Raw genomic sequence first — 14,085 nt, 5'->3', positions numbered from 1 at the left:
ATATATAAATAAACTAATTAATAAAACAAATTATATTATATTACTTAATAATTATAATTATTATAAATTAATACAATAATTAAGCGTGACTAGAATAAATTATAAAATAAATAAAAAAATAAAAGTAAAAAATAACAGAAAAAAAATATAATAAATAAATAATTTTTTAATAACATAAGATATATTTTAACGTTACAAATCACTAATTTAATACAGTAATAAAAAAATATAATAATAAATAAATATATTAATTTATCAATAACATAATATATATTTTTATGTATTATTAATTAATAATATATTACCAAAAAATTTAAAACCATTGGTTTAATTAATTATAGATATGGGATAATTAAACCAATTAATGATCGCATTTTGTTATAAATTAATATAATAATTACGTGTGACAAGAATAAATTATAAAAAAGTAAAAAATAACATAAGCGAATATAATTAATGAATAAATTATTTAAATTAAATGAATAAATGAAAACAATTCTTTTATTAATAACAGAAGATGAATTTTTTATGTAATTAATAATATATTTTTACAAAATAAAAAATGATTAGTTTAAATAATTAAAAAAATGAGATAATTAAACCAAAATAATTTATCAAATCCTATATTTAAAAATATTTTAATTACCAATCTTAAATTTATAATTTAATATAGTAATAACATTAATGAATATAATAAATAAATAAATATATCATTTTATTAATAAACTAGGATATATTATTAATAATATACATATATATATATATATATATATATAATTAAAAAATTTTAAAAAAATGCTTGAAAATGAACTAAATTACTCGTAATAGTCCACAATTTATAGCATAAAGCAAACATTTATGCCTTGGAATATAACAACGAGTTCGTGCATTTAATATTAAAATCATCAACTTACTAGTTTAGTACATACGAACGACAAAATACATGTTCAAAAGCAATAAGATACAACCATCAATGATCACTCCACATGCTAGTCACTATGACATCTCGAAATTGTGCGGCTCTTATGGATTCCAATGCACGCCGCCTCCGAATGTTTGTTGATAGGTTGTCTTCTTCCACAAGATCATCGCTATCATCGCTAGTTTCATCCTTATTTACACCTGCTAATCAGACCTCATCACCTCCTCCACCAAGCTCATCACCCGAATTATCATCTTCCAATTCAAACATATCATTGTAATCCTCTCTAATATATAATTAAGTAATATGCAATAAACTATTACAATTTTTATCTGAATCTTATAAGAAAACGAAAGAGCGCCTTTCAACATTTGAAATCGAACTTTTAAAACACCAAAAGTTCGTTCAATAGTATTCTTCAAAGATGAGTGCCTTCAGTTGAATAAATCTTTATCATTTCTAGGAAGGTTGTCTCCAAATTCTTGTAGATGATAACGAGTTCCTTGATATAGAGCCAAAAATCTTGGCATATTTGCATAACTAGCATCGACTAGATAATATTTACTTACAATATAAAATATATTCCACCTAAAATAATTCAAGATAATAATAGATAAAAAGATAGTGAATAAAAATTTATTATTTACTTTCATACAAAAACTCTATCTTCCCGAGTCAATGCATTCTTCAGTACACAGGAATCAGCTACTGATCCCTCCCATTGTTAGGTCCTGGGGTTAAGTACATATGCCTTCCGCTCCTAACAGGCCAGTCTTTTGGGTAGTATTAGCTAGGTACTTAACATTTGGTACCAGAGCGGGCTCCCACGTCGGGAGTTCGAATCCCCGAGGAGAGTCCCGACGCGGGTGTCGCGAACCCCGGATGTGGTCGTTGTAAGGGATTATGGGATCTTGACCCAACACCCATCGTTGAGTGTTAAGCTGCCGTGGACGTTAGCTCACAAAGGTGGGGTGTACTGTTATGGTCCCGGGGTTAAGTACCTATGTCTTCCGCTCCTAACAAGCCGGTCTTTTGGGTAGTATTGGCTAGGTACTTAACACTCATCTAGCAAGAACATAAGTGAGTTGCATGTCAAATATACATATTGCCATCACGTTTTGTGAGGGATAGCCATTTCTGTTTCAGAACCTTTGTTGTTCTTCAAGTGGGATATTTGCTTTGATATGAGTTCCATAAATAGCCCCAATACAATCTTAATTATACCATTTCAATTAATACAAAGTAACTTTGTATATTAATCTAAAATTGTTCATTAGAGGCCAAATAATATTACCTTAAAATACGGATAAAACATTGGATTGTTTAAAACCTTTGAGTGAGTGCGTTTTGAAGGCCGTCTGATGTAATCAGATTGAAGTTTGACAATATCATTCAACCCCTTATTGAAATACCTACTTATGGTCTAGTTTGATCTATCAAACATCTCTTTTGTGATACTATACGATTATTTTTTACCAACAGTTAGGAGAAAATATGCAAGTTGTTCTTCCACTGAAATGGTCTTTGTAGGTGATAAAATCCTTTACTATAAAGTATCTCTGCCAATTTATGAAATACAATTTGATTATCCTATAATTTTTTTGAAATTTAATAGGTGATTTCTCTAATGCCTTTTGCAAATAAATCAGACCACCAATCCCACGAGGATGTAGTGCATGTCTATTCCTATGGTTGAGATAGTATCTTCCCATGGTGTAAAAAATACATGTGAATGCTATCATACTTACAATCCTTTCTTTGTCTTTCTTAATATCCATAGAAACCTACAAATACAACCACCACAAACACAATGACGACTACAAAAATAATTCATGTTTCTTCCTAAAAGTTATAAACACAAACATACCCTTATCTTCAATCATAACCTATTTTCAATCACAGCTTTATACGACCATATCCAATCACACATCCACAATATTCATCCACACAATAAGAACCCAACAATCATGAAAACCCAAATCTTAACCATAATGTCATTCATAAAAAAACATCATTAAAAATCAAAACACTCGTCCCTAAGTAGATAGTGTACTTAAAACTTATTACTATATTTCTTCATTAGAACAATCTTGAAGCCACTTGAGCCGCTCTTCCATTGTCAGCTTCGTAAACATGTCCCTCTTAATTTTCGTATCCAACCATCGAGGAGCGTAAAACTTCAACTTTTTTGGGAGGTCCAGGATTTTCGTGAGGGCTTCGAACCAATTTTGATAGCATCATGCCATACCACGTCAATTTCCTTCATTTTCTCAAGGAACATGAAAGTGTCATCAGTAGACATTTCCGGTCTTCTTCTATGACGAGTTGAAGTTGATGAGTTACCACTTCGAGATTGATCAGGTGCCGACTCATTCCCGCTAAAGAATAGTGATGGAGTACCTCTACCTAAAATCGACATCCTTGAGCATGTCCAAGGAATTTTCTTGCTCATGTTGGATATCATTGCACATGTCTACGCTAGTTTGACTTACTGTCCCCATGGCTATTGAGTTTCCCACTACCAAAGTCAATTTGTCATAAAGGGGGCAACCTTGTTGTCTATACTTTTCAGCATCTTTATGCTCCTACAAGAATAAAACATCATTTAGACGACTTAGAATAGAGTTCTAGTAATGCGGAAAACATACAAAATTGTTTACAGTACATCATAATTTACTGACCTTGATGTAGTCTTGCCATATAGGATAACAGGCATTAACTCGATGTGTGGTTGCATCCCAGTCAAACCCACTAGTGTTAAGACAACTCATTACTGTTTGGTAAGTTTTCTTCCATGATCTTGTTCGATTCTTGAACTGCTCAACTATTTTTTTTTAGCTGCGTCTTCATTGAACCTATTGACACAATCCAAATACACCTCATGCTTCCAAACCCCATTGGGCATCCTGTTCCCCATATTAACTTGCTCAACCAAGAGATCGAGCATTTTGTTGTCATCCTCGAAGGTACAAATATCATATGATCGAGGAGTTTGTTGTCTTCTTCCAGCCATTTATAATCTAAATTCGAGATGGTCCTCATGGAATTTTTTTTTATCAGACAACCTTTACCCGTCATAGTAACTAGGGACAAATGAAAACACAAACAAAAAAAAAAAAAATACCATGTGGTGGATATTTATAACACCGTATGACAAGATCATTCCATAGCACTTAAAAAAATTCAACAACATTCTAAAATATTTCAAAATCAATCAAACTAATTCCATTATAAATGCCTAGAACAATGCAAAAACAAACTCTTCAAGTCCAAATTCACCGAAAACCACTGGTAGAGCCCCATATGACTTCGCAATCAATACGAACCGTACATTGTCAGTGAAAGGAGTCGGGTTTCGTTGGCTAATGGACGCCTGTGTTGGCGACTCAGCCTTGTTTGAACTGGATTAAATACCTCAAACCCTAAACCCTATCATCCCAAACCCTAAACCCTAAACCCTAGACCTTAAAACCCATAAAAGCCCAAAACTCTAAACTCTAAACCCTTAAAACCCCTAAAACCCCCAAACCCTAACCCTAAACCCTAAACCCTATCACCCCAAAAACCGAGAACCTTAATATTTTTTGAAAAAATCCTAAACCCTAATTCCAGACCTAAAGGCTAAACCCTAGAACTTAAAAACCCTAAAAGCCCCAAACCCTAAACCTTATCACCCCAAAAATCAAGAACCCTAAAACTATTAAAAAAAACCCTAAACCCTAAAAATATCATAAACCCTAACTCTAATCTTGAAATTAAACCCTATAAAGACGAAATTGAACCCTAAATACAATAAACCCTAACCCTCAATCCCATAATGAGGCCACAATCAATACAAATTACGCACATAAATTAAAATTAAATCAAATACAACACTAAATCAATTGAAAAAAAATTGGATTTTGGTTTAACTTCTGAAATTTGGGGAAAAACGAAGCCGAATGGGAAAATCAAAGCCTAAATATAAAAAATCAAAAGAAATCGAAACCGAAATGGGTTAAATCAAAGGAAATTAAGGGGAAGGGGGGGAGGAGGGAAGAGAAGAGCGAGAGGGAGGCTAAGAGAGACGGGGGAGGAGATGAATAGACGAGAAGAAGGGAGAGGGGAGAGGAGATGCGATGGCGATGAGAATGGAGTGCGAAGACGAGAGGACGAAGAGAGGAGGGGAAGGGATGGGGGGGAATTCGTCGGGAGACGAATTGGTCCGGTTGCCCACTTTGGTGTTTATTACTTCCATAGATGAAATTTTCTTATTTTATAACTTTTAGAGGAGTGTTTTTTTACCATGAAAATTGGTTGGATCGGTAGGTTTTTGCCTTCCGTTAAAAGAGTAACACTTCTAGACCAAAAAAGGGGACCATGTCTGACTGAAGCTAGGTCAAACAACCGGTTTAGGTTGTGTCCTTTGTGTCCACTCGAAGGAGATGCCTCTAGATGTAGGAACCAAGTGGAGTAGAGGCAAATGATAGTCACATTCAATCATCAAGAAGCTCTTAGTGAGATGGCAACAAATCCTGTGAAACTGGCAAAGCCTCAATAAATAATTGGCAGTTTTGGAAGCTTATTGAGGATTCATTACGAGCTCCTCAATCGTAGAAAGGTGTATAACGGGTTAAGCATCTGTCTACAGTCCTTTCATCAACAAAATCTGAATGCTCCTTGTAATGCTCTCTTCATGTTTTTTCTCAACATCAGATAACGGATCTCTACTTTGGGGGTTCTTTAACCCACTGATACACTCCTGCTCTTACACAAATATCTTAATTTAGCTTGAAGATAACAGTCACGCATAACCATGAAACAGTTGACCTCTATAAACATCTCTCCAACACTAGATTTATGTCAAACCAACCCCACGACAACAAAAAAACATGCACGATTCTTAACTCTTTGAAGCTCCAGGATCGTCCCTTCTTTCCTCATATTCATGGGAGATGTAAAATCATCCTGTTGACTCTGCTTGTTATTTGAAACTCCTTTTCATGTTCTTTTTGGTATTTGGAATGTCCTCTTGAGGAAGCGGTTAGCTGCGTCGTCGTTCCTATGGCACAAGACTCTGAGAATGGTGTTCGGATCTGTGCGATTCCACCTCCCTGTGGTTTGGGGCATTGGCACCTTTTGGCTAGATCCCTCAAGCCGTATTCCGCTAGCTTCACAAGCGACGATGGTAAAATCCTCGATTAGTTGTTCTGTGCTTTGTCCCATCAGACCCACTACTCCTTCCACCACTTCAGCCTCCTGTTCCACCACTTCCTCTGGAATCAACCCTTCCCCACAGGTACAAAACACACGTTTCAAGTTCGCGAAGTCCTCGGAGACCATGTCATAGTCTGACCTCAAAAAGACTCGGGATCCTCCTCCGGCGAGAAGCGCCATGAGGAAGGCTTCGTTCGAAGCCTTCATGAGTTCTTTCAGAGCCAGCGGCTGGGCTCTATCGGTCAGAATAGCGACCAGGAGTGTGAAATTTTGCTTGAGTATACGTAATGCCGGTCGGATCCGGGCGTTTGCAACGTCGCCCGCATAGAGGCTCTCGTAGAATACAGTGTTTGAATCAAGGAAGATGAGACGGTACGCTGCGACCTCGGAGACATGTTGGTAGGCAGTGTGGATGGAGGAACGGGCGAGGTCGAAGTAGGAGGGGCCGGTGGTAAGGCCGCGACGTCTGCTGGCGTAACGGGAGCGAGGAGACTGGATGGGTCGCGGGGAAAGGGAGATGGATTTGTCAAGAGAGTGAATGTGAGCCTGGAGGTAGTGGAGTGTGTTCAGGCGGATGTAGAGACGTTGAGTCCCTCTGCTGGTCGAAGGGCGAGGGTTGTGACCATGGTTGGACGCTGATTGTGTCGTTCTTTCTACACCCACCCGGCATGGGCTGGCCTTCCTCCACAACTTGATTATCCTCGAGTCCTGGTTACATCTAGTTAGAGCAGGCAATGTGGGCATATAGTTTTGCTTCGATCCTGTGAAGAAGCACGAGGAAGACGGACAGTTAAAAATTACCAGTCAACAGCGGGAACAAAGTTACTGGGAACTTCAATTGAGAACCAAATCGACTTACCACATGAAGCCACAAAGGTGATATAGTCCTGGAGGAGATTTTCTAAACCATCCGCGAGGTCTTGAATCATGTCAATGCCAGCTCCTGCTGGGATATCGAAGAAATGATCGACACTTTCCTTGGCCTGCCTCATGATTTCTACCGCCGACTGTGCATAGGGCTCTGTTTTTGACTTGGGATTCCATGTCTGTAGAACGAGGAGTTCTTTCAACTCTATAAATTTAACAAGTAAAAGAATTCAATCATAACCAAGAAAGCTAAACATGTTAGGCATACACACGTTCTTACTTCTGTGTCTTTTGCTCTGTTCAAACAAGCCCTCATCTTCTTCAACCTCTCCTCGATCCAAGACTTCGTGAGAGTTACGATGATTGAATCTACCTCGTAAGGTATCATCTCTCTCACAATCGCCTTCCCTCCATCTTCACATTCTATAGACTCTTCCACCACCATTTGTACCAATACCTTTTCTAGCTTGCCGGCTGTCTTTAAGACCTCAACAACGTCGCTTGATAAGGAGGCGACAGTCGACAAGTACTGCTTCAACACCACTGCGTAGCAATTATGAAGAGTGACCGCTGCCACTCCTGCAGAAATTGGGTGCCATTTCTTGACGATAGGACTGAATACTTCCTTCTCTTTTGTAGCTAATTCCTCTATTTCTTTACATAATTTAGTTAGAGTTTCGCTCATGTCTTCTTCTTCCTCCCCGGTACCGCTGGAATTATGAGCCTCTAGGATCTGTCCATCAAGAGTCAGAAAGGGTAAGACGTAGGCTACTATTTTTACATTCATTGATAGGGATCACAATTCACAGCCTAAGGAGAAGTTCATCCACTAGACGAGGATCGTGCATCATTAATTGAAAAAAATAGTTCCAAATACCTTAGCAAATGCATTTCTCAACGATGATCTGACGTAGTAATCAACTTTATTCCTGGTGGAATCCATGGACCCATGCTCCTTGTCCTGTGCACCTGCTGATCCATTGCCAGAAACATCATCAGCTAAGATCCTGACTGCTGAAAGTGCTAGAAGTAGAATGTTCTCCATTAAACTTGCATTCTTGTGAAAGCTATCATGGTAATCAAGCAATCTTTTCTCTGCCCAGCCCTGCATTGACGTCAATGCGGATGACAAGATCTTCATGTATATGAATTCCCGGTCGGCTCTCTTAGCGTCATTGGCAACGTCAGCCAACATGGTAAGAGCTGCGACGAGGAGGTCCTGCTCGGTCTGCCCTGTCAGAACAAACTGGTGGAAGAGTGTCCATGTGAAGCAAACGTTATGTAACAATTGATTGATTCCCAGCGTCGACCACGTCTTCTTCATCAGCTCAATTAGCTCATCCACTTCATCCAAAACCACGGTCTCATCCTTGAGATCAAAGATAGATTGGAGGAGAGCGAGATAAAGGTGAAGATTGAAAGGGAATCCGTCAGCCCAGTGGCAAGTTTTGGTAGGGAATCCTCTAGGTCCACGCGAAGATAAGGCGTCAACGCAGTTGCAGAGGGTTCGCAAGGTTTCAGAGTTCTTGCCAGTGTCGATCGCTTTGAGCTCACCGGAGCGGATAATGTCCCGGAGGTGCATGGCGGAGGAGTTGGATCTTTCTAAGGGAATGGAAGGGTAGAGTAGTAGTCCGGCTTCGAGGGTCTTTAGTTGGCGCTTTTGCCAGAGGTGATACTCGTGTGAATCATTGAACTGAGAAGGTTTTAGGTGTCGGAGGAGCTCGAGAGGGAGGATAATAGTGTCTGCACGCGGCCCGTTCTGCTCGAAATAAGTTAAAAATCAGGAAGAATCGAGCACTTTATGACTACCAACACATCTATGATCAATGGGAATGGGAATCTAAATGAGCTGCGTCGACATTGAAAGAATATGAGCAAGCATGAATGTTAACGAGAGGGAATAGAGAAAATTGGTACCTGACCGCGGAGTGTTGTCACGAGTGTCTTCCGGAGGCGGCTGTCGCTCTGTTCAGACACCCTCATCTGCTGTCTCATCAATTCTGCGGACGTCAACGGCCTTTTGAGTCTGATTGGAACCGTGGCGTAGGGCCCCGCTGCTCCTCCACCGCTGCCCATTGTCGGGCCACCGCCACCAGTGGTATTATTACCAGGGGAATTTGGAGTGGACAAACTCCTCCGGGGGGAGGAAAGCTTGGCCGGCTTGAGCCCGAGAGCCCTCTTGATTCTGCTGGTAGCTACCAACCCAAGTCCATTCCTTCCGGGGCTCGACCCAACGGCGCTCGGTGAGTTCTCTCCATCTTGGTGCGCCCCCGAGTGGTAGTAGCTGAGCTTAGTTCCTCCAAACCGCGCCGACGATCGGCAAGCTTTAAAGAAAACCTCATAAGCTGTCTCTCTGAGGTCATCCCGGTCGACGGCGTCGAGCTTGCCAAACGGCCAGTCGAGTTCAGCGTCGAGGACATCGGAGGTGGAGGTGATGGACTCCCGGCGGGGGTAGAGACCCATTGGGTGGTACTGGGTTGGTTCTATTTGTGGTCTCACGATGGTGGCGGGATCCGGGGCATCTCCTGCTGTTGTCGAAGAAGAGACAGAGGAGAGAGGGCGGTGGAGGTGTGTTTTGTTGGAGAGAGAAAGAGATGAAAAGGAGGAGAGTTGGTTAATTCACCCACCCGGCGCTCTCGCCGACGAAAACCAGGGGAGAGGGACAACTCAAGGGAGTTGAGATCCAGCGAAACATTTGCGGGGAGAGGTTGGAATGCTTCTTTTGGCATGTGTTTTTTTGCGTCCGTTCGTTCTGTAATCCTCTTAATACCGTTCGATTCCATTTTCAAACCAGACAAACGTTAACAGTGAAGAAGAGCTTTGAGGTTGTTCTTCGTATTCTCAGTCTTCTTTGCTGTCTCTCCTATATTAAGGCTTAGCCTCCCTAATGTGGTGGTTCCATGTTTTACTCGGTCAAATAGGCAGAAGAGCTTGGTAATTATGTATTAAAATTTGTCTTAATTACTGCTTAAACACTTTTTGACTTTTCGCATTGAGACGTTAAAAGGCCCCTTCGCCACTGAGTTTGTTAACTCAACTCAAAGCAGTGAGTTTGTATTGTTGACTCTAAAGGATCTTTTTCCCATTCTTCATACCTTAACAAAATTTCTTTTCCAGAAAAATAAAAACGCTTCAATCCATGGGTTTTCTTCCTCTTTCTAGTCCAACTTTTCCTACTTTCGTCTAGCAAAAGATTTTTCCCTCGAGTCATATTAGGTGTGTTGAATTGTAGAGCCTAATTAACTCCTTATGGAGAGTTAGCATGTAGATCGACCTTCACGATAAGGTCACTATGGGGGTTGGAAGGGTCGGTAGCCCACTTCTCGAGGGTTCGGGGGCAAAACCCCCGAAAGGTTCACAATATATTGACTGTTGTTTCATTAAGGTTAGTTTGGGGATTTTATATTTGTATTATGGTTGCCCTAGTTGCTAAGAGATATTAAAGAAAAACACTTGAGTGTGTGCGATTTCTCTTGTAAACTACTTCATCATCATAGTGAGCTATTGCAGCAGCGGAAGACAGAACGTAGACTCTTACCTTGAGGTGAACTTGTATAAATCTTGTGTTTTTTTTTTCTGCTTGATTATTTCTTCTTATGCAATTATAATTGCTCTCGTTAGTATTGAATTAGGGTGTCTAAGTCCCTGTAATTTCGAACGAGCTTAGTTTTGAATGGTTGATTTGTAGTATCACCATCCTCTCCCTTTATTAGTATCAAAAGAAAAGTCATTCAATGTATTTCCTCTCTAGCTCAATTGATCAACTTAAAACCGGTGAACGGCGGTGTCAACAGCAAATTCATACTTAACGGAAGCCCCGGGGTCTGGCTTACGAGAATTGAAGAAAAAACTTTGACAAAAATTTAGTAAAACAGAGAAACAAAATCGGTCTTTTGGCAGCAACTATATGAGAAGAGTTGGTTGATAAGCCCTTCTTGTATACCGTAGAAGTAATCTCATATTTAGGAGTTTAGGCCCCTAAACACTGTGAAATTGGGTCTAAGGCCAATCCCAAAATGACCCTCAATAAACACTGCCAAGACAATCTTCAAAATGGAATTTCGATAGATGTTATCTTCACACCAGTCCATTGAAGGCAGAATTTCTCTACACTCTGCATTTGTTTTAAACGCTTCATTGGCTAGCTAGTTCAATCAATTCGTTGAGTTACAAATTGGGATTTGCGGTGAGGGTCACTGCTGCTCTTCTCCTCTTCTCTTGTGATTGTTATATAGGGTTTAGGGTTTAGGGTCACTGCTGCTCTTCTCCTCTTCTCCTGTGATTGTTATATACACTATATAATGGGGTTTGCCAGTCAGAAACACTTTTCCTTTTTCATATTTTTGGGTAAAGCAGAGTCTCTGTTTATTTACTATATTCAAGAATAACAAATACATATATCTATAACCAAGTCATTTCACAGGCATTACAACAAACAAAAACCCATTAAAGCCTTCAACAAAAGGTACACACGACAAACCTCATAAATACACAACAGCATCACACACACATATTCCTTAATAACTCATTTCTGCATCGCCACTCTTCAACGCCCTTTCCAACCTCACCTCAAATGGAGTAGAATGCCAGTTCACTCTCTTATCCTGCATTCACACCAAAATATGATACTTAATCAGGCAAATATGAAGAACACCTTAATTAGTTACACTGTTTCTTCAGTTCTGCAACCTCGTACCTCTCTGTACTTGCTCGTAGTATTTGGTATCCCTTTTAAATCACTAGTTTTGTTCTGATGATTCCAGTAATTTCCCACTGTTCCCAAGATTGGGATTTCATCGGGGCTCCTGCTGGGTGACCTTCTTGGTGATGAAGATGCTGACCGCCGAATCTCTTCGACTGTTAAAGCACCTAAGATTGGTCTGTCCTCGTACTTTTTGGATGAATTTGATGTCGGAGAGACATTCTTTTCTGATGATACAGTTGTGTCTGATGTTGTCATGGGTGAAACTAACCAATTTGAGAGGCTGGCATCAACACGAATTTCTTGATTTGGAGATGGACTTGAGAGACTGTCTTTTTCAAAAGCCTTTTTAGGCTTGGGAGTCTGGAAAGTTGGCTCAAAACTTAAGGGTACCTGTACTCCTTCCTCCACAGCAATGTTTTCCTTTCTATTCTCTAATGGGATTGGTTTTGCCTTCACGGCTTTCCACTGTGACAAGTTTTCGACAGGGTTGAGTACAGAATGCACATATTGGCTTCGGTCTCGCGGCCCATTGACAGAGATGATAGGCGTGGGGCTATTAACTTCTCTTTTAGCTTCAAAATCAGGAGTTGTTTTTTGTTCGCTTCCCAATGGTATGGAGAAGCAGGACTCGTAAGACTCTTCTATATCATCATCGTCGTCGTCCTCTTCAAAATCACTACTCCCATATTCAACATCATCATCGTCATCATCTACTTCTCCGTCACTAAGCACACAATTTTGGTATCGATGATTTGAAGGGAAAGAGATGGGATTGGGCCGACTAGCACTATCTGTTGAAGCTTCGTTCTGTTTCTCAGCTTTGGTATCACCGTTTTCCCTTTCTTTCTCTTCATCTGCTTCATATGAACTTAGAACTTCGGTGCTGTTGTGTACTTCGATATATGTGTTGACATTCAGATCAAAGGTGACCTTTTTTCTACTATTGAAGCTCAAGTTCTCCGTTTTTTCCCTGTTAAATAAATAAATATATATACATATATATATATAAAGAGAACAAAGAAATCTTCAGCTAGCCAAGATGTCAAACGTGTACAAGAACAAACTTGTTAACTTTGGTGAAAACCCTTAAACAAGTAAAACAGAACGCGGTAGATCAAACTAACAAGAAAACGCAATATATCCCCCCCAAAGGAAAAGAAGAACATGAACTGTAATACTTACCTCGATGCCAGTGGGGCAACGACCGCTTCTTCGTTTGCAGACTGCGTCGGAGGAGAAGAAGCTTGCAGAGATTCATAGTTTTTACGACTCTGAATAAATAAGAGATATTTGATCAGTGGCCATGACATAGAGGGTACTAAAAACATTACTCTTCACCACTTATCAAGCTAGGAGAATTTCTTACTCGATCTCGGGGTAACGATTTGCTTCCGCGCCTCCTCCGTCTCCCATCAACCGAACCAAAACAGGCGAGAAAACACCCCATCGACGATCTGGGTTTGGTCTTGGAGATGTATCGAAGAGGAAGGAAAGGGAAGGCTCGATTTCTCTGTCTAGAACATGCTGGCGAACCTAGAACCTAGAACCTAGAACCTAGAAATCAGAAGTGGAAGGGGAGGGGGAGGGGGGAAGGCGGAAGTGGAGGACAAAAGGGTCTGGAAATTCGAAGTTTCAGGTCAAGAAGATTTTTGGAGAATATGACCGTTGGAGGCAATGGTAGGGAAGCACTTTTTTTAATTAAATAAATCAGAATTTGCAGCTGTTGAGACGAGGGAGCCTTGCGGGAGTGGCCGTTAGCAAGGCCTGGTGTTTCACCTCTTCTACGTGGGACCGGCCCATTCATAAGGAAACTTTCAAACGAGGAAGTTGAAACTGTGGGGGCAGTGGCACATATTCCTGGGGCCCATTTGAGCCCGTTTGGTGAGAAGGGATCATCTATTTTTGGGAATAATAATGGTCAAATTCTCATTTTCTTTTATTTTCTAAGGGTTCCAAACATACCCTAAGAGTTCTCTAAAAGATCTAATATTTGAATGTCAAAAAACAAAAAAATGCCCTAAGAGTTCTTTAAAAGATCTAATATTTGAATGTCAAAAAGCAAAAAAATGCAAAAAAAATATGACATTCAAATACTAGCTAGAACTCAAATACCATAAACATAAAGTCTGTCAAAAAATTCATTGAAAGTCAATAGGAGTATGAAGCTACAACATTAACTGTTGTGATTCAAATGCCATCGGACAAAGAGTTGTAAGGAGATCTTTTTAGGGTTTGATCTAATCAATTAAGGTCTCCAAATCATGTAATTGACTTATCACTATGTTCAACACTGAGCTTGCAAAATACTTTTTTTGTGAATTTTAATTAATTTTTATAAAGTTTTTTAACAAGACAAAATGTTACTTTTTGCATTCAACAGTTTAATTTTTGAATG

General features: G+C 39.8%; 2 protein-coding genes across 2 annotated transcripts; both read right to left on the bottom strand.

The window, feature by feature from the left end:
- Positions 1–5,583: 5,583 nt before the first annotated feature.
- Positions 5,584–9,904, bottom strand: LOC137960307 (protein unc-13 homolog). Its single transcript, XM_068807893.1, has 5 exons — positions 8,903–9,904; positions 7,863–8,744; positions 7,266–7,718; positions 6,978–7,164; positions 5,584–6,879 (listed from the first exon to the last, which is right to left on the bottom strand). The coding sequence occupies exons 1-5, from the start codon at positions 9,446–9,448 to the stop codon at positions 5,903–5,905; spliced, it is 3,045 nt and encodes a 1,014-aa protein (XP_068663994.1). The 5' UTR covers positions 9,449–9,904; the 3' UTR covers positions 5,584–5,902.
- A 1,432-nt stretch (positions 9,905–11,336) lies between these two features.
- LOC137960300 (protein JASON-like) lies at positions 11,337–13,296 on the bottom strand. The gene is made up of 4 exons (XM_068807883.1): positions 13,057–13,296; positions 12,873–12,961; positions 11,682–12,660; positions 11,337–11,589 (listed from the first exon to the last, which is right to left on the bottom strand). The coding sequence occupies exons 1-4, from the start codon at positions 13,135–13,137 to the stop codon at positions 11,503–11,505; spliced, it is 1,236 nt and encodes a 411-aa protein (XP_068663984.1). The 5' UTR covers positions 13,138–13,296; the 3' UTR covers positions 11,337–11,502.
- Between the last annotated feature and the right edge of the window lie 789 nt (positions 13,297–14,085).

Source organism: Aristolochia californica, unplaced genomic scaffold, assembly GCF_029961685.1.
Source record: "Aristolochia californica isolate CCGP_79_NKW_82.1479 unplaced genomic scaffold, dmAriCali1.0.hap1 SCAF_1, whole genome shotgun sequence".
Classification (NCBI taxonomy): Eukaryota; Viridiplantae; Streptophyta; class Magnoliopsida; order Piperales; family Aristolochiaceae; genus Aristolochia; species Aristolochia californica.
Note: the sequence above shows the minus strand (reverse complement) of the source record. Positions and strands in the feature narration are given on the sequence as shown.